This window comes from Muscardinus avellanarius, assembly GCF_963383645.1.
Source record: "Muscardinus avellanarius genome assembly, chromosome: 11".
NCBI lineage: Eukaryota > Metazoa > Chordata > Mammalia > Rodentia > Gliridae > Muscardinus > Muscardinus avellanarius.
The window spans coordinates 94,009,334-94,034,823 of record NC_137797.1 but is presented as its reverse complement, the minus strand read 5'-3'; the positions used below and the strand labels follow the sequence as shown (position 1 = coordinate 94,034,823).

At 41.5% G+C, this 25,490-nt stretch overlaps 1 protein-coding gene across 3 annotated transcripts in view; it reads right to left on the bottom strand.

Annotated features, from left to right (window-relative positions):
• Positions 1–25,490, bottom strand: part of ERC1 (ELKS/RAB6-interacting/CAST family member 1) — a gene marked incomplete at both ends in the record, with an annotated part of 441,980 nt that overhangs the window by 373,685 nt on the left and 42,805 nt on the right. For all 3 annotated transcript variants that reach the window (XM_080705759.1, XM_080705760.1, XM_080705761.1), the window contains one exon: positions 2,904–2,978. In XM_080705759.1, the coding sequence (XP_080561885.1) occupies positions 2,904–2,978 (75 nt within the window). The remainder of the gene's footprint in view (positions 1–2,903; positions 2,979–25,490) is intronic.

Below are 25,490 nucleotides of genomic sequence, written 5' to 3'. Positions count from 1 at the left end.
TTAAAAGCTGTTTTAAAAAAGAACATATAGTTAATAAAAGAATAGCAGCCTTGCCGGGCGTGGTGGCGCACGCTTGTAATCCCCACGCTTGGGAGGCGGAGACAGGAGGATCGCGCAGGTTCGAAGCCAGCCGCGCGCTGGTTTAGGAGACCCTGTTTCCAAAATGAAAATGTAAAAATAGGTCTGGGAGTGTAGCCCCGAGGTAGAAGGGCTTCCAGGAACCCCAGTACCACAAAAAAAAAAAAAAAAAAAAAAGAATAGCAGCCTCAACTCGAATGTTTATGCAATTTTTGTTGTTGCTGCTGCTGCTGCTGTCTTGCAGTACTGGGAATGAACCTGGGGTACTCTACCACTGAGCCAGCTTTTTTCATTTGTAAATTTTTCATTCTAAGTTGCCCAGGCAGACCTTGAATTTGGTATTCTCCTGCTTCAACCTCCCAAGTCACTGAGATTATAGGCATGTGCCGCCAGCTGTTTTAACTAATTTTAATATCAAAACCAAAAGACCCAGTGGACTGTACTCATTACTATTCATCTATGAAGCAACTGAGGCATAGGGAGGTTAGATAACTTGTTCCATGTCACAAAATGACTAAGTCTACCTAGATTCTAATTCACAGTTTTCAGCAAGAAAACTCCTAATCACTATGCTGTGAAGCCCAAGGATTAAAGCAGAGCTTTTTAAAAAAGGTCTCTAGAATTTTGAGGGTACTCTAGACACTTTCTTAAAATCTGCAGGGTTGACATTAACTTCGAAGTAATACTGTGGTATCATTTGATTTTCTGCTGCACTGACATTTGTTCTAGTGGGAATAAAAGTAACAGTCGGCAAAACAGTGTCTTAGCAATAGATCAAGGCAGTGGCACAAAACCTCACTAGGAGTCATCATATTCTTCAGTGTCAGAAATAATTTTTTTAAAAGGATATCCTTGATAAAATAGTAAACGGCCTGACTTTTAATAAATTTCAAGCCTCAAGTAGACATCTTTTTCTGTTTTTTGTTGTTGTTGTTTTGGTCTTTGTGATACTTGGTATTGAGCTCTAGGGTGTTCTACTTCTGAGCTATATCCCCAGCCCTATTTTATTTTTATATTAAAACAGGGTCTTTTTTTTTTTTCGGGTCTGGGGATGGAACCCAGGGGCACTCTACCTCTGAGCTACATCCTTAGCCCCTATTTAATTTAATTTTACTTTATTTATTTACTTATTTATTTTTGCGGTACTAGGAATGAAACTCAGGGTAATTCTACCTCTGAGAGACACCCCCAGGCCTATTTTTTATTCTTTTTTTTTTTTTTTTTTTTTTTGTGGTACTGGGGTTCCTGGAAACCCTTCTACCTCCAGGCTACACTCCCAGACCTATTTTTTTAATATATTTTTATTTGGAAACAGGGTCTCTTAAGCCAGAGAGGCTGGCTTCAAACCTGCGCAATCCTCCTGTCCCCACCTCCCAAGCCTGGGGATTACAAGCGTGCGTCACCACACCTGGTTTGTTTTTTTTTTTTTTGAAACAGGGTCTCACTGAGTTGCAAAGGGCCTAAGTACCTGAGGCTGTCTATGAACCACAATCTTCCTGTCTCAGCCTCCCAAATGCTGGGATTACAAACATGTGCCACCACGCCCGGCTTCTTTTTTATTTGGAAACACTATTGATAAAGAGTCTCACTATTTGCAAGGCTGTCCAACCTGCAATCCTCCTGTCTCCGCCTCCCAAGAACTGAGATTACAGGCATATGCCACCACACCTGGCATGAAACACAATTTTTTGCCTTTTTTTTTTTTCTTCTGCAGTACTGGGGATGGAACCCAGGGGCATTCTTCCTCCAAGCTATACTCTCAGCCCTATTTTTTATTCTTTATTTTGAAGCAGGGTCTCACTGAGTTGCAAAGGGCCTCGCTAAATAGGTAAGGTTGTCCACAAACCGTGATCCTCCTGTCACAGCCTCCCAAATGCTGGGATTACAAGCGTGCGCCACCACACCTGGCTGGAATACAATTTTTGCTTGAAGAAAATGGCACAGTATCAGCCAGGCGTGGTGGTGCACGCTTGTAATCCCAGCATTTAGAAGGCTGAGACCAGAGGATCACAGTTCGCGAACAGCCTCAGCTATTTAGTGAGGCCCTTCGCAACTCAGTGAGACCCTGTTTCAAAATAAAGAATAAAAAATTGGGCAGGGGGTGTAGCTCAGAGGTCAAATGCCTCTGGGTTCCATCCCCAGACCCACAAAAAAAAAAAAAAGAAAAGAAAATGGCATAGTATGGTTACTGAGATTTGTTACCTGGAAAACATTTTTTTTTTTTTAAATGAATGCGTGAAGCTATCACTTTAAGGATAGTATGGAGTCCTGAGATCAAGAAGTGTGAGAATAGCTGATATGAAGAAACTCTAAACAGTTCTTTCTGGTCTGATCTAAATTATAGCCTACAACTAAAAGGAAAAGAAAGTGGGAGGGAGAGATGGAGGGGGAAAGGGAGAGGGAGAGGGAGAGAGATAGAGAGAGGGAGAGAAAGGGAAAGAGAGAGTGAGAGAGAGAGAGTGAGAGAGAGAGAGAGAGAGAGAGAGAGAGAGAGAGTGTGTGTGTGTGTGTGTGTGTGTGTGTGTGTGTGTGTGTGTGTGTGTTACTAGTGATTGAACCCAGGGCATTTGAAACAGAAACAGGGTCTCACTGAGTAGCTATGGCTGGCTGCAACTTGGGATCCTCCTGTCTCAGCCTCCCAAATATTGGGATTGCAAGTGTGTGCCACCAAGCCCAGCTTTGGAATTCTTTTAAGATCTCATTTCCATTAAGTCTTATGATTTCTTATCAATCTTCCAAATGAATGAAATACTAACATTTTATAAAACTCAATTGAAAGTGTAACTTGTAAGATTCCTTAATAGATATATCGGATGCCTACTTACCTTCATTTCAATAACAGTTTGCAGTGCCTTTGTTTTGGCAGAATCAGGGGCATTCTCAAACCTTCGGTGCATCTCCTAAATAAGAGAAGCAAAAAAGAATCAGTGCCCTCCTTACTGTCATTTGTTAAGGGGGATGGGAGTTGTACCTTATGAACACCTGACCCTTTCTTTGTGACCAACATTCTCTGTGAATTAGGGAATTCAGACTGCATTCAGGCTAATTCAATCATGCAGGCATAGGAGGCCCTGACTTTGAACACCTAGTCACACCATGAGGGTGATGGGAGGGGAGAAGAAGGAAATTCCCTAATGTTTATGATGTACATTCACAAACATATCAAAGTCAATCACTAAGACAAACATGAAAAGGAGGGAGGGAAGAGAATGGGGTTGGAAGTAGGAAAGGGCTAAATGAATGGTGTGTGCATGTATGCCTCTACCATCTTGTACTCCGTTAAGATGTATGACTACAATGCACCAATAATTTTTTGGGGGGGCGGGTCTGGGGATGGAACCCAGGGGCATTCGACCTCCGAGCTACAGCCCCTGCCTTATTTTTTATTCTTTATTGTGAAACCGGGTCTCACTGAGTTGCAGAGGGCCTAAGTAGTTGAGGCTGTCCGCGAACCGCAATCCTCTGGTCTCAGCCTCCCGAATGCTGGGATTACAAGCGTGCGCCACCACGCCTGGCTTTAAAAAATTTAATAATAAATAAAATAAGTCACATCAAATACCAGCTCCTCCAATAACTGAGACTACAACACTTTCCAAGGCAGATATGTCAATCTTTCACAGGCTTTAAGACCCACAATCAGAATTTCAAATGATCCATAAAGAGAAGTAGAAAAGTACCCTTTGTAACAGGAGAAATAAAAACTATCACAACCTGTCTACACTGCACAAAGCTACTGAAAGCATCCATGTGATAAGCCATTCCCAGTGTCCATACCCAAAGTAACAACCACTTGGTTACCTATGGGGGAAAAACCTCTTTAGTAGGACTACAGATAGAAAGAAAACAATGAGATGTTGAAAAAATTTCCCAAGTAGTTCAGGTTCAAAACATGTCAGAAGTGGTGGTGCATGCTTGAAATCCCAGTACTTGGGAGGCTGAAACAGGAGGATCCCAGTTCATGGACAGCCTCAGCTACTTAGTGAGACCCTGTTTCAAAATAAAGAATAAAAAAATAGGCAGGGGGTATAGCTCAGAGGTCGAATGCCCCTGGGTTCCATCCCAAGACCCGCAAAAAAGAAAGAAAATAAAGAAAAAGAAAAAAGAAACAAACAAACAAATAAACATAGGGTTTAGGGTGTAGCTTGGAGGTAGAATGCCAATGGGTTCAATCCCCATCACCACAAAAGGGGGGGCCGGAAAACCATTTACCTTGATTTTTTGGGGGGTACTGGGATTGAACCCAGGGCCATTCAACCTCTGAGCTACACCCCCAGTCCTATTTTTTATTCTTTATTTTGAAGTAGCTGAAGCTGGCCATGCAGTGTGAGCTTCCTGTCTCAGCCTCCCAAGTACTGAAATTGCATGTCTCACTATGCCCAGCTACCCCAAGTTTGAATGAGTTCAGCCTAGGAAGGAAGGATGTTAGGATCTATCAAGTCATCAGAGCACCTAAGGCAATTCTCTTGTCAGACTCTGTGAATGTCTCTAAATTAATCGATCAGTACTTTCAAAGTAGAACTCTGGAACAACCTCTAGTGACCCCAGGAAATAAAAAGATGAATACTCCATCTGAACAATGCTTAAGCATAACAAAAAGGACAGATAATATGATGCTTTAATTATATCTTTCACCTAACATTCAATCTTGACTGAACAGGAAAAATAGACTGAGAAAAACAAAATACAACTGAAACTTCATTGAGTTACCTTTTCTTAAAAGACTAGTCTTGGAGCTGGGTGTGGTAGCACATACTTATCATTCTTGTACTTAGGAGGCTGAGAAAGGAGAGGAGGATCACAGGTTCACAGCCAGTCTCAGCAACTTAGTGAGGCCCTCCACAACTTAGTGAGACTCTGTTTCAAAATAAAGAATAAAAAATAGGGCTGAGGATGTAGTTCAGAGGTAGAATGCCCCTGAGTTCAATCTCCAGTTCCACCAAAAAAAAAAAAAAAAAAAAAAAAAAAGCTCAACTGTATAGCCCCAATCCAAGGCCTTTACTAACACACAAGGTAATTTTGTGTGAATTAGAAAAAAGCAACCCCTCTACAGTAGATGTGGCCTCACCATAAAGCATGAGCTGGATTTTAGGCCTCACTACTCCATTAGAAGGAAGCTGTGCACACACCTTCAAAAGAAGCCCTTCCCAGTCCCATAGTGTCAACTATTATCTTTCAGTATGAAAACTACAAAATCCACTTCTCTAGCCCTATAGAGGATATCTCTCTCTTTCTTGCCATGTAATGTTTGACATCCTTTCTAAGTGTGGGAACCTCACCTTTTGCAGTAGAATCTACCTCCCATAACAGAAACAAAAACTACCACTTGTTTTTCCAACCTTTCTTAAAGTCTAGGAAAGTGACCTAATCACTTCAATCACTCTCTGAAAGAGAATCTTGTGACATGGAGAAGCAAGGCCACTTAAGAGACAGTTCTGGCCATCGAGGCAGAGGTGGCGGCAGCGACCCTATCTTCCCCAAACCAATTCGGAGCGTGGCTGGCTTGAGGCCCTGAGGCTCTGGACTGTCTGTGCCCATTTCTTCTTGCCTAGATTACAATAGTCTCACAAAGCTAATCTCCCTATTCATAATCTTTATGAATGAGAAGTCAGAACATGTTCACAATCCTCAAGGGCTTCTCATACCATCAGCAATAAAAGCCACAGTATTCATGCTGGTCTAGATGGTCCCCCTGGGCTCAGATCTAATCCTCTCCCTTGCTCAGTGTGCTCCAGCCAGACTAGTGACATCAGTCATGCTTCCGACCAAAGCCTTGGCGCTCAGTGTTCCCCCTACCTGACTCTCCTTCTTCCCTTATTAACTACTGAGGTCTGTTCAAAAGTCAAAGACTTAAAGAGGCCATCCTTATTATTCTATTCAAAATTGCAGGCTGAGGGTGTGGCTCAGCAGTAGAGCACTTGCATAGCAGGCGTGAAGCTCTAGATTCAATCGCTCATGCTACAGAAAATATAAAAAATTTAAAAATTGCAATTTGCTTCTAACACTTCCAAACTCCCTAGATAACTTCTATTTTTTTCCTTAACATTTATCACGTGTGTGTGTGTGTGTGTGTGTGTGTGTGTGTGTGTGTGTGCGCGTTTTACTGGAGACTGAACACAGCAGCATTCTATCTCCGAACTACACACCCAGCCCTTTTGACTTTTTATTTTGAGATGGTCTCACTAGGTTGCTGAGAATTTCACTTCATTACTGAGGCTGTCTTTAAGCCTGTAATCCTCCTATCTCAGCCTCCCAAGTACTGGGATTATAGCTGTAAAACACTGTGCCCAGCTAATTTATGTGTGTGTGTGTGTGTGTGTGTGTGTGTTGCTGGGTATTGAACCCAGGCATTCTACCTCTGACCTACACCCCCAACCCAATTTTGTACTCTTTATTTTGAAACAGGTTCTCACTAAGTTGTGGAGGGCCTCACTAAGTAGCTGAGGCTATTCGAAAACTCTGACCCTCCTGTCTTGGCCTCCCAAGTTCTTGGATTACAAGCACTGTGCCATCATGCCCGGCTCCATTTACCACTTTTTAATAGCTTATTACTTACTTATGTTTACTATTTGTTTCTCCTATCCTATGGATATTTTTGTTTCCTAATGTATTCCAAGCACCCAGATCAGTATGTAGCACAATGAAAAGACTCAAACATTTGCCAAATCAATAAAGAACATAATTATTTTTAAAACTATCATACAATTCATATGTGAAAATTGTTATGAAGAAAACATCCATAGTACTAAAAGAAAATAATCATGGGGATCCTGACCTAGTCTAGAGATCTTGTAAGGTTTCCTCAGGAATATTTAAAAGCTGAAGAATGGGTTCAATTAGCCTGGCATGGTGGCACGTGCTTGTAATCCTAGTACTGAGAGAGAAGGTTTGCAGGTTCATGGCCAGCCTCAGCTACTTAGTGAAGCCCTGTTTCAAAATAAAGAATTTAAAATATAGGGTTGAGGATGTATCTCAGAGGTAGAATACCCCTGGGTTCCCTCCCAACACACACACACACACACACACACACACACACACACACACTATGAATGCAATTAGAGCAAGTGACCCACAAATGTAAAAAAAGAAGAAAAAGAAGAATCATAAATATAACCTTGGCTAACTAAAATGCAGGAAATAAGAAGTGGAAATTGGAAGCTGAAATTGCCATATATGCTGCTCACATGTACACAAATCCCCAGCCTGAAGTTGGCTTGTCTACACCAACCATCAATCGTTCCTCCTCTCCCATTCACTCTGTTTCAACTAACTGTATAGTATTTCATTCACACATAAGCCCTTTGTTAATCATATGAACAGCCTGAAATGGTTCTTTCTCTGTCCCTCCAGTGAAGTGACTCAACATCACAAATGAAATCCAGATTGCCAGATCTACTGGACACATTTCTGTCCTCACCTTCCTAGAACTCTCTGAGGCATACAAAGCCACAGCCCACGCCCTCCTACATACTTACTAAGAACACCACCTTCTCCTGGTTTTCTATCTCTGTCTCTTTCCAGCTTCCCTTTTCTGTTTGCTTTGCAGGTTCTTCCTTCTAAATTATCCTTCCAAGTCCAGCCACTCAGGAGGCTGAAGCAGGCAGGAGGATCACTGAAACGCAGGATTCCAAGACTAGCCAGGCAGAGCATACGGCAAGATCAAAGCTCAAAACAAAAAAACTAATTATATCTTCAAATGCCAGAGCAGTCCTAACCCTTTACTCCTTTTCATGCAAACTCTCTCATCTACTATCTAGTTTAAAATTAGCCAGGCATGGCGGCACACATCTGTCATCCCAGTACTTGGGAGGCTCAAAGAGGAGGTTTGCAGAGTCCAGGCCAGTCTCAGCAATTTAGCAAGGCCCTCAGCAACTTAGGAAGACCCTGTTTCAAAATAAACAATATGGCAGGACTAAAGATGTATCTTAAAGGTAGAATGCCTCTGGGTTTAGGTTTAATCCCCAGTAACACATTTCTACACACACACACACACACACACACACACACACACACACACCCCAGTAAAGATGTTGATCTAGGCCTGCTCTCTGCTATAATTTTAAAATTTATAATTTTGATGCCCAATTGACATCTCTATTTAGATATCTAATAGGTAACTCAAACTTGGTTTATTAAAAAAAAAAGTCAGGTAAGAAATGTATTTTGCTGCGCATGGTGGCACATGCCCATAATCCAAGTACTTGAGCGGCTGAGACGGGAGGAGTGCGGTTCGAGGAGCCTCAGCAGTTTACCAAGACACTCAGCAACCCAACAAGGCCCCATTTCAAAGTAAAACAGGTAGGCCAGGCGCGGTGGCACACACTTGTAATCCCAGCATTCGGAAGGTGGAGCCCGGATGATCGCGGTTCACGAACAGCCACAGCTAAACTTAGTGAGGCCCTTTGCAACTCAGTTTCAAAAAAGACCCTGTTTCAAAAAAGAGACTAAAAATTAGGGCTGAGGGTGTAGCTAGGAGGTAAAATCCCCCTGGATTCCATCTCTAGTACCGCAAAAAAAAGAAGAAGAAGAAAAAAAAATGTGGAGCCAGGCATAGTGGTGCATGCCTGTAATCTGAGTAGTTGCAAGGCTGAGAGAGGAAGGAACGCAGGTTCCAAGCAAGCCTTGGCAACTTAGCCAAGCCTTGGCGAATTCCAAGGCAACAAGCCTTTGAAACAACCTGTTTCCAAATAAAAAGATTTTTTAAAGGGTTGGGGTGTAGCTAAGAGGTAGAATGACCATGCGTTCAATCCTTGGTGGGTGAAGGGAAGAAAGAGAGAGAGAGAGAGAAAGAAAGAGAAAGGAGGAAGGGGGAGAGAGGGAGGGAGGGAGAAAGAAAGAGAGGGAGAGGGAGAAAGAGAAATGTATTTGCCCCACCTCAAGCAAAACACCAGAGCATCTCCCTTTCATTCCTCCCAATTTTCATTTCCCACAACTAATTCAGCACCAGGCTCTGTTTGTTCTAATCTCCAAAATATTCCTTGCATCTACCCATGTCACTCCATTTCTATTCTGTTTAAACCTAGATTACTGCAACAGACTCTAAGTTTACTCTCATTGCCTTTGTCCACTCTCAAAAGAGCACTGAGGCGATCTTGGAAAAACAAACCAAAAAAATTGGCACTAACCTGCCTTAAATCCTTCAACGACCTTTGCATTTACTTCTTATTCTCAAGATCAGCACAACCTGACTACCACAGAGGTAACACATTCAACACTGGCCCTCAAAAACTACACTAGATGCATGTTTTCAGACACCTGACAAGAAGCAGAATGAGACTATAATCCTTGAGAAAAGAAACAAGGTAAGCAGTATTTGTAAGCCCAGTATTTGGGAGGCTGAGACAGGGGGGCCGTGAGTACGCAGCCAGCCTCAGCTACTTAGGCTCTGTTTCAAAATAAAGAATAAAAAAAAAATAGCTGGGGGTGTAGCTTGGAGGTAGAATGCCCCTGGGTTCAAACCTCATTACCACCAAAAAAACCTTTTTTTAATAAAATAAACAAGGTAATGGCCCAGATTTGCTATCCAGTGTGTTATACAGGGATAGAAAAGGCTTAAACAGAAAACATCAGCCTTGCAGAGTACAGAAGACAGATCAATGGACAAGACTTCAAAGGCCATGAACATTTGCAGAGCAAAATAACACCTAGAAGAAAGCTCACCAGAAATGCACCCGTATCTAACTTGACAGAGGGTTCCCTTGAGTCTTTGGCTAAATATTAAGCTCTACGTGCACAGGGCAAGACCCCACAAAGCCACACAAAGAACTAGGAAACCAGGCGTGGTGGCACACACCCCTGTAATTCCAGTACTGGGAGACCCAGACAAGAGAATCGTAGGTTCAAGATCAACCTCAGCAACTTAGCAAGACTCTCAGCAACCTAGTGAGATCTGCTTCAAAACAAAAAATAGGCGTGGCGGCCCGTGCCTGTAATCCCAGGACTCGGGAGGCTGAGACAGGAGGACCACAAGCTCAGCTGAAAAACAAAAGAATCCACGTTTATCATGTAAGAATAAGGATAGAAGTTCAAATGACATGGGCTGGTGCACCTGGACAGCTTTCAGACAGCTGCAAGTTCTCTTTGTATGCCTACGTAGTGATTACAAGGGTGCTAACTTGTTTACTTTATTTACTTACTTCTCTCTCTAAGTCTCTCTCCTTTCTTTGTCTCTTTCTCTTCCTCTCTTTTTTCCCCTCCTTTCCTTCCTCTTCTCCCCCTCCTTTTCTTGTCTTTTCTTTCTTTCATCTGGGGAATTGAATCCAGGGGCATTCTACCTTTGAGCTATATCCCCATCCCTTTATATGATTTATTCTGAATCATATATTTATCACTGAATCATATATTTATCTGAGGCTGGTCTCACACCAGCAATTCTTCTGTCTCAACCTCCCAAATAATGGGATTACAGATGTGTGCCACCATGCCTGGCACACTTTATGATTTATTAAGCTAAAAATCTGTTTTAAACATTTACCATATCTATTCTATATTTTTAAAGTTTTTAAAATCTCTTAAATTCATCTATTTGTGTGTGTGTGTGTGTGTGTGTGTGTGCGCGCGTGCGCGCGCGCGCGCGCATACAGGCGTGCTACTGAGGACTGAACCCAGGGGCATTCTACATCAGAGCTACACCCTAGCCTTATATTTTCCTTTTTATTTTAAAATAGGATCTCGTTAGGTTGATAAGAGTCTCTACTTACTTACTTCTGCAATCCTATCTCAGCTAACCAAGTACTAGGATTACAAGCATATGTCACCACGCCTGGCTTGAATTCATCTATTTTCATCCATCCCAACAGCTAAAATATCAGTTCAAGCCATAGTAAATTCTCACCTGCATTAAAATGAACCAATTCGCTGGGCGTGGCGGCGCACACTTGTAATCCCCGTGCTTGGGAGGTGGAGACAGGAGGATCGTGCAGGTTTGAAGCCAGCCACGCTGGCTTAAGAGACCCTGTTTCCAAATAAAAATATAAAATAGGTCTGGGAGTATAGCCTGGAGGCAGAAGGGTTCCATCCCCAGTACCACCAAAAAAAAAAAAAAAAAAATTCACTAGCCTCCAGTTTGTCCACACTGAATCTATTCTCCACACTGTAAACAAGGTGATCAACTAGGTACACAGTTATGTGGTTCTGGGGACTGAACTCAGGGTATTCTACCTCCAACTACATCCCCAGCCCTATTTTACTTTCATTTCGAAACAGGGTCTTACTAGGTTGAAGAGATTCTTAGTACCTGCTAAAGCTCTTCTCCAAACTAAGATTCTCTTGTCTCAGTCTCCCAAGTACTGGGATTACAGGGGTGTGCCAACATACCAACTTATGAGTGACACTTGATAAAATTTCTTGCTTGGTTACTTCAGTATATACTTGAAAAAAAAACAAACTTCATTTTTGTGGTAATAGGGATTGAACCCAGGGGCATTTTACCTCTGAGCTACACACTCAGAAAAACCCCTCTTTTCTGTCTTGAAACAGGGTCTCATTAGGTTGCTTTAGAGACTCACTTAAGTTTCTGAGGCTGTCTTTGAACCTGCAATCCTCCTGGCTCAGCCTCCCAAGCACAGGGATTACGTGCATGGATTTATTACGATGCCTGGCTTGTACTTAAACATATTAAAACTGCATTTCTTTGAAATACTTCGCGACTCAAATTTTCAACTTATTTTATCTGACTGGCTCTTCTCCATTACCTAATTCCAAACAGGCAATTTCGAAATGTTCCACTTTGAGGTGAAACTATTTTAAACTCATTTTGAAACCCAAGCAATCACATAAGCAGAATATTTTTTATTTTTAAAGAAAGACTGAAGCCGGGCATCATGGCGCACACTTGTAATCCCCGCGCTTGGGAGGCTGAGACAGGAGGATCGCACAGGTTCAAAGCCAGCCTCAGCTACTTAGTGAGGCTCTCAGCAACTTAGTGAGACCCTGTTTCCAAATTAAAAAAAAAAAAAAAGGTCTGGGAGTATAGCCCGGAGGTAGAAAGCCTCTGGGTTCCACCCCCAGTACCACCAAAAGACTGACCTTATCTGTACATAAGGAACTTGAATGCATTTTAAACCATCCAGAGGCATAAAGCTCTTACTATTGAGACATGTGAAAACCTATCACTAACAACAAATTTCCATTCAGAGGCCTGCCCATTAGAATTCATTATGAACAACTCTTGCAGTCAGTGAGCTCATAAACCCCCTTTCTCCCTCTACAAATCAAGCCTCTGACTCATGCACTATTAGTAACAAGAAGAGACTGGAAATAAAAGTGAATGTACTATTCAAACAAGTGTAAGAATACACTGGCTGGCATGGTTGGCACAAGTCTATAATCTTCCCAGTCCTTGTGAGGCTGAGAGAGGAAGATTGCCAGGTTTGCGGCCAGTCTCATCAACTTAAGGCCCTCCACAACTTGGCTTTTTTGTTTTTTGTTTGTTTTGCTTTGTTTTGTTTTGCGGTACTGGGGATGGAACCCAGGGACATTCTACCTGAGCTACACCCCAGCCCTATTTTCTATTCTTTATTTTGAAACCGGGTCTCATTGAGTTGCAAGGGACCTCACTAAGTGGCTGTGTGCAAACCGTGATCCTCCGGTCTCAGCCTCCCGAATGCTGAGATTACAAGTGTGTGCCACCACGCCCAACCGAGACCTTGTTTTAAATAAAAATTAAAATAGAGGTGGGGTGTAGGTCACAGGTAGAATGCCCCTGGGTTCCATCCCCAGTAACACACACACACACACACACACACACACACACACAATACTATTTGCTCATTTTACTTTGCTCCTTTTGCCTGAAATTTTTCATTAAAAAAATTAAAGTAGGAGCCGGGCGTGGTGGCGCACACTTGTAATCCTGGTACTTGGGAGGCTGAAACAGAAGGATCCCACAGGTTCAAAGCCAGCCTCAGTCACTTAGTGAGGTTCTCAGTAACTTAGTGAGACCCTGTTTCCAAATAAAATATAAAATAGGCTGGGGCTATAGCCCAGAGGTAGAAGGCCCCTGGGTTCCATCCCCAGTACCACAAAAAAAAAAAAAAAAAATTAAAGTAGGGGTAGAATTATCTGGAACGTGTCATACTGTCAACTGTGATAAACAATTCTAAAAAGTATTCATTTTCTTTCATTATTTACTAAAGAATAATGAATAATCTAGAGTTAGAAAGTAAATAGGGCACGGTAGCACATGCCTATAATCCAATACTTGAGCGTCTAAGGCAGGAGGACCACAAGTTGGAGGCCATTCTCAGTAACTTAGTAAGACCCTGTTTCAAAATAAAAAATAAAACAGGTCAGCCGAGCATGATGGTGCAACGCGTGTTATCAATCCCTATACTTCGGAGGCTAAGACAGAAGGACTGCAGGTACAAGGACAGCCTCAGCAAGTAGTGAGACTCTCATCAGCTTATTAAGTGGCTATTTCAAAATAAAAATAACCAGGTGTAGTGGCGTAATACCAATACTTGGAAGACTGATATAGGAAGACCATAGGTTCAAGGCCAGCCTCAGCTACTTAGTGAGGCCCTCTGCAACTTAGTGAGACCCTGTTTCAAAATAAAGAATAAAGCCGAACTTAGTGGCACACGCTTGTAATCCCAGCATAATGGAGGCTGAGACTGAAGAATCATGGTTCGCGGAAAGCCTTAGCTACTTAGTGAGGCCCTCTGCAACTTAGTGAGACCCTGTTTCAAAATAAAAAATAGGGCAGGGGATGCACCTCAGAGGTAGAATGCCCCTAGATTCCATCTCCAGATCAGGAAGGAAGGAAGGAAGGAAGGAAGGAAGGAAGGAAGGAAGGAAGGGTGGGTCTACGGATGTAGCTTGGTGGTAAAAGCCCCTGGGTTCAATCCCCACTACCACAAAAAAATAAAAATAAATATAAAATAAGGCTGGGGTGTATCTCGAAGTAAAACGTCCCTGGGTTCAATCCCCAGTAACACAAAACAATAAAATAAAAAGGGTCTGGGGGTATAGCTCTGAGGTATTATGCCCCTGGGTTCAATCCATAGTACCACAAAAAAAGGAACAAAATTTCAAGTTTCTCCTTTTCTTTAGTAAGTTTTATGTTTTTCCAATTTTTATTTACACACTCCAGAGAAAGACACAGTTATGAAATTCCTTCAAGTTTTAGATTTTAGCCATCAGCACCCTTGGATCAAGGTTAGAAGCTCCAAAAGTTTTTGAAGTCCTTTCACAGGTTCAATCCTCCACACAAATTCTGGGCTTACTGAACTCACATCACAGAGGATTGATAAATGGAAAAAATCCTCACCACTTTTTCAGTATCTTCACTTAGCCACTGATAAACAGCTTGTTCTTTAAACTTTTACCATCTCTCATAACTGCATTATGCTGAGAAAACATATTTTCTTACAAAAATTAAAAAGAGGGGGCAAGGAATAAAGGAGGCACACATAAAAGGAGAAGGGGAGCAGCCTGAACAAATTCGATATTCTACTGTTCTCATTCTCCAAAATCACTACCAAAAATCAAACTAACTTAGGGGTGTGTGTGTATTAGTCACTGGGGATTAAACCCAAGAGAATTCTAACTCTGAGCTATATCCCCAGCCCTATTTTTTAATTTGGATTTTGAAAAAGGGTCTCACTAGGTTGATGAGAGTCTCACTACTTACTGAGGCTGTCCTCAAACCTGTGATCCTCCCATCTCAGTCTCCCGAGTACTGGGATTAAAGCATGCATGACCATGCCCAGCAATCCCTTTTCTTTTCTAATTCCTTCTATTTCTTATCTAGTTCATATGTTTCATTTCTCTATATGTCTCTCTTTTATTTCCCCAATCCCCTCTGCTTATACCTTCTCACAGCCAACAATAATGACAGGCATCCCTCAGGTGTGCTAGTTAAGAGTCCTGTTAGCCTAGAACCTATTCAAATATTAGCACTTTTTTTGTTATACGGGGGATGGAACACCAGAGCATTCTACCTCCGAACTACACACCCAGACCTATTTTTTTATTCTTTATTTTGAAGCAGGGTCTCAATGAGTGCAAAGGGCCTAAGTACTCACTAAGTACTGAGGCTGGCTGCAAACCGCAATCCTCCTGTCTCAGCCTCCCAGATGCTGGGATTACAAGTGTGCACCACCAGGCACAGCTGAATATTAGCACTTTAACTTCAAACATTTCCACTAGCCGGTCATAGTGGCGCATGCTTATAATCCCCGAGCTTGGGAGGCAGAGATAGGAGGATCGCACAGGTTCAAAGCCAGCCTCTCTGGCTTAAGACACCCTGTTTCTAAATAACAATATAAAAGAGGTCTAGGAGTATAGCCCTGAGTTCCATTCCTAGTACCACCAAAAAAAAAAAAAAATGGCAGGATGGCAATTAAATAAATATGTACTTTATTCATTCCAACATCTCTACCTACTCTTTTTTTCAGTATTGAGGATTGAACTCAGGTACACCCCTCAGCCCTTTTTCATTTTTTGGTTTGAAACAGGGTCTCATTAGTTTGCTGAGTCTTGCTACATTGATGAGACTGTCCTCGAACCTACAATCCTCCTAGCTTAGCCTCCAAGGAACTAGAATTATTACAGGAATATACCACAATGCCTGGCTACCTTCTTTTTTTTTTTTTTTTTTTGCGGTACCAGGGATGGAACTTGGGCATTCTACCTCCGACTGAGAACCCCAGCCCTAATTTTTAGTCTTTTTGTTTGTGAAACATGGTCTCACTGAGTTGCAAAGGGCCTCGATAAGTAGCTGAGGCTGTCCTCAAATTGCGACTGTCCAGTCTTCACCTCCGGAATGCTGGGATTACAAGCATGTGCCACCATGCCCAGCTCATGGCTACCTTCATTTTATTTTTTTTTTCTGTTTTATATATTTTTTGGGGAGGAGCAGTACTGGGGATGGAACCCAGGGGCATTCTATCTCCGACCTACACCCAGAATGATTTTTTATTCTTCATTTTGAAACAGGGTCTGAGTTGCAAACAGCCCCACTAAGTAATAGCTGAGGCTGTCCGAGAACCACAATCCTCCCATCTCAGCCTCCCGAATGCTGGGATTACAAGTGTGCACCACTACACCCGGCTCATTTTAAAGAACAGGATCACTTATAGTACTGAATTACAAGCATTTGCCACCATACCCAGCTTTGAAATATGTTTTTGAATTGGCCTATAGACAAAGCTTGGTATGGATATGAACTAAAGAACAAAAATATCCAAGACCAGTTTAGGTATCCTCTGCCAACAAACTGAGAAGCAAAGTTGAGGTGTTAAACTTCAATGTGTAACAGAATCAGCTGTAAAGCTGGTTAAAACGCCTTATCTCCAAATCCGAAGTGCTAACCAAGTAAGGCCTGTAATTCAGCATTTATCCAATAGATGTCCTCACTCTTCTATCAATCAAAGGAAAGATGTTACAGACAAAACAAGTCAAACGTGTTTCTTCAGTACCAACAGAAAACAAAATGCTTAATTGAAATTTTATTTTTTTAATCTTTGGATTTGGGGGGAGAAATTATTTACCTGCCTTATGAAGAATCATGTTTATAAACAAAACAGAAAACTATACGTAATACCAAAAATTGTGATGGAGTCGGGCAAGGAGGCACACACTTGCAATCCCAGCATTCCAGAGGCTGAGACTAAAGGATCGCAGTTTGTGGAAAGCCTCAGCTACTACTTAGTGAGGCCCTTTGCAACTCAGTGAGACCCTGTTTCAAAATAAAGAATAAAAGCCAGGTGTGGTGGCACATACTTGTAATCCCAGCAATTGGGAGGCTGAGACAGAAGGATCGCACAGGTTCGAAGCCAGCCTCAGCTACTTAGTGAGGCTCTCAGCAACTTAGTGAGACCCTGTTTCAAAATAAAATATAAAATAGGTCTGGGAGTATAGCCCAGGGATACAAAACCCCAGAGTTCCAACCCTAGTACCATAAAAATATTAATAATAATAATAATATAATAAAATAAAGAATAAAAAATAGGGCCTGGGATGTTGCTCGGAGGTAGAATGCCCCTGGGTTCCAGTACCGCAAAAAAAAAAAAAAAAAAAAAAAAAATTAATAGACACAAATGCTATTTTAACTTTAAAGTATTTCATCAAATCTAAGATGTCACTGATTGTAAGATACACAATTGTTTTATGTCCTGAGAATAAATTGGGGAAAAGGCCTCCAAATAAGTTCCATGGAACATCCATGACTACATCTGTAAATACACAGCAAATACACTAAGACTGCTGCTTTGCTGACAGACTGTAGATGCTATCAAAAATAAAAGGTTAAACCGGGCGTAGTGGTACACGCTTGTAATCCCAGCATTTGGGAGGCTGAGACAGGAGGATCGCGGCTCGAAGACAGCCTCAGCTACTTAGTGAGGCCCTCTGCAACTCAGTGAGACCCTGTTTCAAAATAAAGAAGAAAAAAAAAAAAAGGTTAGCCAGGCATGGTGGCACACACTTATAATCCCAGCATTTAGGAGAACAAAGGATCGTGGTTCACAGACAGCCTCAGCTACTTAGTGAGGCCCTCTGCAACTCAGTGAGATCCTGTTTCAAAAATAAAAAGACTAAAAAATAGGGCTGGGGGTGTAGCTCGGAGGTACAATGCCCCTGGGTTCCATTCCTGGTACCACAAAAAATAAATAAATTAATTAATTAATTAATAAAAGGCTCACAGATTTGAGGACAGTCTCAGCAAGTAGGAAGACTCTCATCAACCTAGCAAAGACCCTGTTTCAAAATAAAAATAAAATAGGGCTAGAATGTAGCTCAGAGACAGAATGCCCCTGGGCTCAATCCCCACAGCCACACAGAAAATGGCAATAATAAAAAATTTTACCAGGCTTGGTGGTGCATGTTTGTAATACCAGCATTTGAGAGGCTGAGACAGGAAAATCCAGGTTCACAGCCAGCCTCAACTACTTAGTGAGGCTCTCCACAACTTAGTGAGACTCTGTTTCAAAATAAAGAATAAATAAATAGGGCTGAGGGTGTAGCTCAGAGGTAGAATGCCCCTGGTTTGCATCCCTGGTATCAGAAAAAAAAAAAAAAAAAAAAAAGGAGGGTGGGTGTGTAGCTCCAAAGTAGAATGCCCCTGGGTTCCATCCCCAGTACCAAAAAATAAATAAATAAATAAAATTTACATATTTTTTATATTTATTTATTTTTTTCTGGTGGTACTGAGGATGGAACTCTTCTAACTCCGGGCTACACTCCCAGACCTATTTTATATTTTGTTTGGAAACAGGGTCTCTTGGGCTAGCGCAGCTGGCTTCGAACCTGCACGATCCTCCTGTCTCCACCTCCCAAGTGCAGGGATTACAAGCATGCGCTACCACGCCTGGCACAAAATTTTTTAAAAAGAGTCAAGACTTAGCCATGCGTGGTGGTGCACGCCTGTAATTCCAGCATTCGCTGAGACCTGAGGATAGCAGTTCGCGGACAGCCGCAGCTACTTAGCAAGGCCCTCTGCAACTTAGTGAGACCCTATTTCAAATAATAAAGAATAAGAAAAAGGGCAGAGGGTGTAGCTCAGAGGTCAAATGCTTCTGGGTTCCATCCCCAGACCCGCAAAAAAAAAAATGTCAAGACTTAACTAAATCTCATATTGTAAAACTGGAAGAATCTAAGTCTTAGAATTGATGGAAATTAGCTGGGTGTGGTGGTACACACTTGTAATCCAAGTACATGGGAGGCTAAGACAGGAGGATGGCAGGTTTACAACCAACCTTAGCAACTTAGTGAGGTCCTTTACAACTTAGTGAGATCCTATTTCAAAATAAAAAATCAAATAGGGCTGGAAGCATACCTCAGATGTAGAATGCCCCTGGGTTCAATCCCATTACCATGAAAGAAAAATTATTTGTGTGTGTGTGTGTATGTGTGTGTGTGTGTGTGTGTGTGTGTGTGTGTGTGTATGGTACTAGGGTTGGAACCCAAAGGCTTTCTACCTCTGGGCTATACTCCCAGACCTATTTTATATTTTATTTGGAAACAAGGTCTCACTAAGTTGCTGAGAGCCTCACTAAGTAACTGAGGCTGGCTTCGAACCTGTGCGATCCTCCTGTCTCAGCCTCCCAAGCTAAAACAAACTGATTTGTGTGCGTGTGTGTGGTACTAGGGGTGGAACCCAGAGGCTTTCAACCTCCTGGCTATACCCCCAGACCTATATTCTACTTTATTTGGAAACAAGGTCTCACTAAGTTGCTGAGAGGCTCACTAAGTAGCTGAGGCTGGCTTCGAACCTGTGCAATTCTCCTGTCTCGGCCTCCCATGTATGGGGATTACAAGTGTGCGCCACCACGCCCGGCTAAAACAAACTGATTCTTAAGGACAATAATTGCATAAATATGCAATCTATGGATAGCATAATATTGCCAAACCATAATTCTCCCCCTCCCCTTTTTCAATTTTTTGTTATACTAGGGTTTGAATGCAGGGATATTGTACCTCCAAGCCACATTCTCCCTTTTTATTTTTTGTTTCGAAACAGGAGTCTTGCTAGGCATGGTGGCATAGACTTGTAATCTCAGTACCTGGGAGGCTGAGACAGAAGAATCAAGGTTCACGGACAGTCTCAGGTACTTAGTGAGGCCTTCCACAAATTAGTGAGACCCTGTTTCAAAATAAAGAACAAAAGCCGGGCATGGTGGCGCAGGCTTGTAATCCCTGCACTTGGGAGAAAGCGACAGGAGGATCGTGCAGGTTCGAAGCCAGCCGCACTGGCTTAAGAAACCCTGTTTCCAAATTTTAAAAAAGTTTAAAAATGGGTCTGGGAGTGTAGCCCGGAGGTAGAAGGGTTTCCAGGAACCCCAGTACCACCAAAAAAAAAAAAAAAAAAGAACAAAATATAGGCTTGGGACATGGGAGGCTGAGACAGGAAGATCCGGGTTGGGGCCAGTCTCTGCTACTTAGTTACTTGTAATTTAGGTCCTATTCCTTTTTTTATCTTTTATTTATTTATTTATTTTTGGGGGGTGGCACTGGAGTTTCTGGAAGCCCTTCTACCTCCGGGATACACTCCCAGACCTATTTTTACTTTTTTTTTTTTTTTTTTTTTTGGGAAACAGGGTCTCCTAAGCCAGCGCACGCGGCTGGCTTCAAACCTGCGCAATCCTCCTGTCTCTGCCTCCCAAGCGCAGGGATTACAAGCGTGCGCCACCACGCCTTGCCTCTTAGGTCCTATTTCAAAATAAAGAATAAAAAAATCAAACTGGGGGTGTAGTTCAGAGGTAGATGCCCCTGGATTCAATCGCCAGCATCACAAAAAAATAAATAAATAAGGCCAGGGTGTAGCTCAGAGGTAGAATACCCCTGGGTTCCATCCCTAGTACTACAAAAGGAAAGAAGGAAGGGAGGGAGGGAGGGAGGAGGATAAACAGGGGTCTCACTAGGTTGCTGAGAATCTCACTAAGCTGCTCGTCTCAAAGCTGTGATCCTCCTGTCTCAGCCTCCCAAGTATTGGGATTATAGGTGTATATGATCATACCTGGCTAATATAACCACTTTTTATTTCTTCCTAACTTTAGTGGCCATGAAAAGTATGTCACAAATAAGGAGGACTTCCGGGAAGATGGCGACCAAGAAAAATAGCTTTTACGAGTCCTACTAACACTTGATCTCTATTGCCACAAAATCAGCACTTTTCATTGCCAGAAAACACTATCAGCAGAGAAATAAAAAATTTAAACACAAGGGACAGAGAAAAAGAAGACTAGAAGAACAACCAGAGACCAGAAAAGAAACCAGCCCGCATTGCGGAGTTGCACTGGTGCCATTATGTCTCACAGCATCAGGCTCCAGAGAGGAAAGGTAAACAAGGAGCTGAAGTTAGCAACTGTGGATCATTCAGGTATAATTCAGCAGTTCTTTCAGCACAAAGAACATCTAAAACTCCCAGTGGCCAAGCTCATCACGCCTTCTAGGGACTCAGAATGGAGCTCAAAACCAGAAAAGAAATATGCTAGCCTCACGGCCGAGGGCATAACAGCAGTGCCATATTGCCAGCAGTGGCGGGGAGTTTACCACGTCCACAACGGCTCCAGATCAGCATGCACAATAACCTGAAATTGCAGCCCCTACAGGAGAAATCCCAACACTGCACCCCCAGTAACTTGCGCAGCTTTGATAATCTCCCTGGGTCTGAGATTTTGCAGTCCAACCCAGTGCAGGAGTAGTGGTTGCAAAGATACCACACCCTAGTCGCAGCTCCCCGTGGGAAAACGCCCAGCTTGGCACCCCCACAATCTCGTACGGCCTTGATTAACTCCCTAAATCTGAAACTTTACCATACAATCCAGTAAACGAGTAGTGGCGGCTGAGATTACCACACACTCAAGGTCCAGAGCACCCTAAGTGAAGTCGTGGTGACCGGGGGAAGAATCAGAGAAGGCACAAACTTCTCAAATCATGAGAAAGAGGAACAACAATAGAGCAATGAATGCCCACAACCCCATAATATCAGAACCTGATAACACAGAAATTCAGAGATCTCTGGAAGATCAAATCAGGAATATAACTATTCCTGATTTGTTATATTTCTATATAACTAGAAATAATACAGGACTTTCTAAAAGAATTCAGAGAGAGCCAAAAAGAGATAAAGGATGCAGTCAATGAAGTAAAGGCCTCAATTCAAAGTACAAACAACCGATTAGACCACATGGAGAATAGAATCTCACTTCTAGAAGATGATCATTCAAAAAATGAACGCATAGTTTCTAATTTAGAAAAAAAAATCCGACAGCAGGAATCTGACATTGAAGAAATATGGGCCCATTTTAAGAGAGCTAACCTAAGAATAATTGGAATAGAGGAGGGAAAAGAAGGTGAAACCAAAGGGATCAACAATCTTTTCAAGGAAGTAATAGCAGAAAAGAGGTCGATACACAGGTCCAGGAAACTTATAGAACTCTCTTTAGACAGGATCGGAGAAGAGGATCCCCACACCACATAATTGTCAAAATGACCAATGTCTGCCAAGCAGACAATCTTAAAGGCAACAAAAACAAAGGGCCAAGTGACATTCAGAGACAAACCAATTAGAATCACTCCAGACTTCCCAAACCAAGTCATGAGAGCCAGAGGGGCTTGGAGTAACATATTCCAAACTCTGAAAGAAAACAACTTCCAGCCAAAAATTTCCTACCCAGCAAAACTTTCTATCAAATTAGATGGGGAAATAAGAAGCTTCCACGACAAACAGAAACGGAAGGAATTTATGTCTTCAAAAACAGCGCTAGAGAAAATACTCAAAGAGATTAACTACAAAGAAGTAATAGGTAACACACACCAGAACCAGGGAAACAAGATTTTCCATCCAACAGACAACTAAGATTGGTTATCTGTGGAGATTCGTTATTTATGTTAGTCTTTTACCTATCTCTAAATTGTATTGTTTGCTTTTATTGTTGCTAATTGTTAGGATTTCTAGTTGGAATATTAATATACCTTCAGATATAGCATTTAGAAATATTCTATCCCATTCTATCAGTAACTTTTAACTCTGTTTACATTGTCTTTGGATATACAATATTTTTTTACTTTGGGGGGAGTTTGTTTACCCTTCTGTTGCCTGTGCCATTGAAATCATATCCAAGAAATCACTGCCAATTTCAATGTTGTGAGGTTTAATGACCCAGATTTTCTTCTAAAAGTTTATAGCCTTAAGATTTATATTTAGGTCTTTTGAGTTAATATTTGTATATGGTATTAGGTAAGGGTCCAATTTTATTTTTTTCATGTAATTATTATTTTCCAACAATATTTAAAAGATTAGTATTTCCTCCACCAAATGTTCGTGGAAACCTTATCAAAAATAACTTGACAATATAGAGAAGAATTTAGCTCTAGGCTTTTATTTAACTCCAATGGTTTATATATCTGCCTTTAGAACAGTAATACACTGTTTCAATTATTGTAGCTTTATATGGTTTGAAATCAGAAAATATACATCTTCTAGCTTTGTTCTTTTTCGAGATCGTTTTGGGTATCTAAAATCCATATTCCATATTAGGATAGATTTTTTTCTGAAAAATAAATAAGTAAATGTATGATAGTTTCACCTAAAAAAAAGAAAAAAATATTCTCTGGTAAGAAAGAAAGCAAAAAGAAATATTGAAATGTTATCTTTAAGTCATCAAAGCTTGGTATCAGACAAATGAAACTGTTATGTGAGATTATCATTGTTAATTTTGGATAAATTGCTATAATACTAGATGTCAACCACTAAGTCAAGCATGGGAAGGAGGGATGGGGAGGGAACGGGGTGGGGATCGGGTAGGGGCTAACTGGGCGATGTGTGCAAGTATGTCTACAAAAGTTTTTTTTTAATCCCATTATGATGTATGAATACAGTGCACCAATAAAAAATAAATTTAAAATATATATATAGTGGTCTGGGAGTATAGCCCGGAGGTAGAAAGCCTCTGGGTTCCACCCCCAGTACCACCAAAAAAATAAAAAAGAATTTGCAGAAGAAATGAAATTTAAGCTAAGTCTTAAACGTAAGTAGGAGAAATAGAAATGAGAGTAAAATTTTCATTTTTTCTAAATCAATTATTATTTTTTTCCTTTTTCTTTTTTTCTTTTTTTTCTTTTTTTTTTTTTTTTTGCTGGTCTGAGGATGGAACCCAGGAGCATTCTACCTCCAAGTTACACCCTCTGCCCTATTTTTTTATTCTTTATTTTGAAACAGGGTATCATTAAGTTGCGAAGGACCTCACTAAGAGCCGGAGTGGTGGCGCACGCTTGTAATCCCCGCGCTTGGGAGGCAGAGACAGGAGGATTGCGCAGATTCGAAGCCAGCTGCGCGGGCTGTCTTAGGAAACCCTGTTTCCAAATAAAAATGTAAAAATAGGTCTGGCAGTGTAGCCCGGAGGTAGAAGGGCTTCCAGGAACCCCAGTACCACAAAAAAAAAAAAAAAAAGGACCTCACTAAGTAGCTCAGGCTGTCCAAGAACCGTGATTCTCCATTCTTAGCCTCCCAAATGCTGGGATTACAAGTGTGCGCCACCATGCCCGGCTATGAAGCAATCATTTTAACTTGCCCTCAACTGGGCATGGTGGCGTATGCTTGTAATCCCAGAATTTGGGAGGGTGGGGATTTAGGACAGCCTCAGTTACTTATCGAGGCCATTCACAATTCAGTGAGACCCTGTTTCAAAAAAATAAAAAACTAAAAAGTGGGGCTCGGAGTGTAGCTCAGAGGTAAAATGTCCCTGGGTTCCATCCCAGTACCACAAAACAAACAAACAAACAAAGAAACAAACAAACTTGTCCTCACTTTAAGTAGTGTAACTGTTTCCTATAAAATGATGCTATACTACTAATGGTAATCTGGAACTGTGTGTTGGTATGTCTGGCAAAGCCTATAATTCTTCCCACGGTAAGTATGTAAGACTTGATATTTGTAGAGCTTCTTGTTTTTGAAAAAATCATCCTTAACTTTGGGGTTTTTTTCCACTAAATTTTCAAATGCATCATATTTCTGATTTTCTTTGCCAAAATAACACTGTGGCTTCCCACAATCCTTAACTACTCAGCATTTATTAACTCTAAACCACACACACCCCAAATTAGTACAGACTTAATACTCATAACAAGAGAAGTAGCAATAAAGTTTTCAGGTGTATGGTCTTTGAGATTATCAGAACTTCTCTAACACTGATTTATAGCTAGGCTCTAGGTTATCTTATTTAAAAATAAAATCTTAGCCAGGCGCGGTGGCACACGCTTGTAATCCCCGCGCTTGGGAGGTGGAGACAGGAGGATCGCGCAGGTTTGAAGCCAGGCATACTGGCTTAAGAGACCCTGTTTCCAAATAAAAATATAAAAAATAAGTGTCTGGGAGTGTAGCCCGGAGGTAGAAGGGTTTCCAGGAACCTCAGTACCACCAAAAAAAATAAAATAAAATAAAAATAAATAAAAACACCCCAGCTATAAGTAAGTATTTTTATTTTCAAGCCAGGCATAGTAATGTATGCCTGCAATCCTAGTACTTGGGAGGATCACAAATTTGAAGCCAGCCTTAGCAACTTAGTAAGAACCTCTTTCAAAACAAAAAATAAAATAGGGCTTGGGGTGTAGGTCAGAGGTAGAATGTGTCTGGGTTCAATATATATACTTTTCTTTCAGTTACTATTTTTCTGCTTTAGAAATAAGCTACTTTTGTGGCCTATCCCCCATGGGGCTGTGGGGGTCTCCTCTCCTCAGCCAGGGCTACAGGCCGAGATCAGCCCTTGAGGATCATCGTCAGGACTGCCATGAGCCAGGCAGTCTTGTTTTCCTGCCTCAGACACTGGAGAAAAGAAAGAAAGAAAGAAAGAAAGAAAGAAAGAAAGAAAGAAAGAAAGAAAGAAAGAAAGAAAGAAAGAAAGAAAGAAAGAAAGAAAAGAAGCTACTTTTTACCTCCTTCCTCATAGTTCATTTAAAATGGTACTATTCAA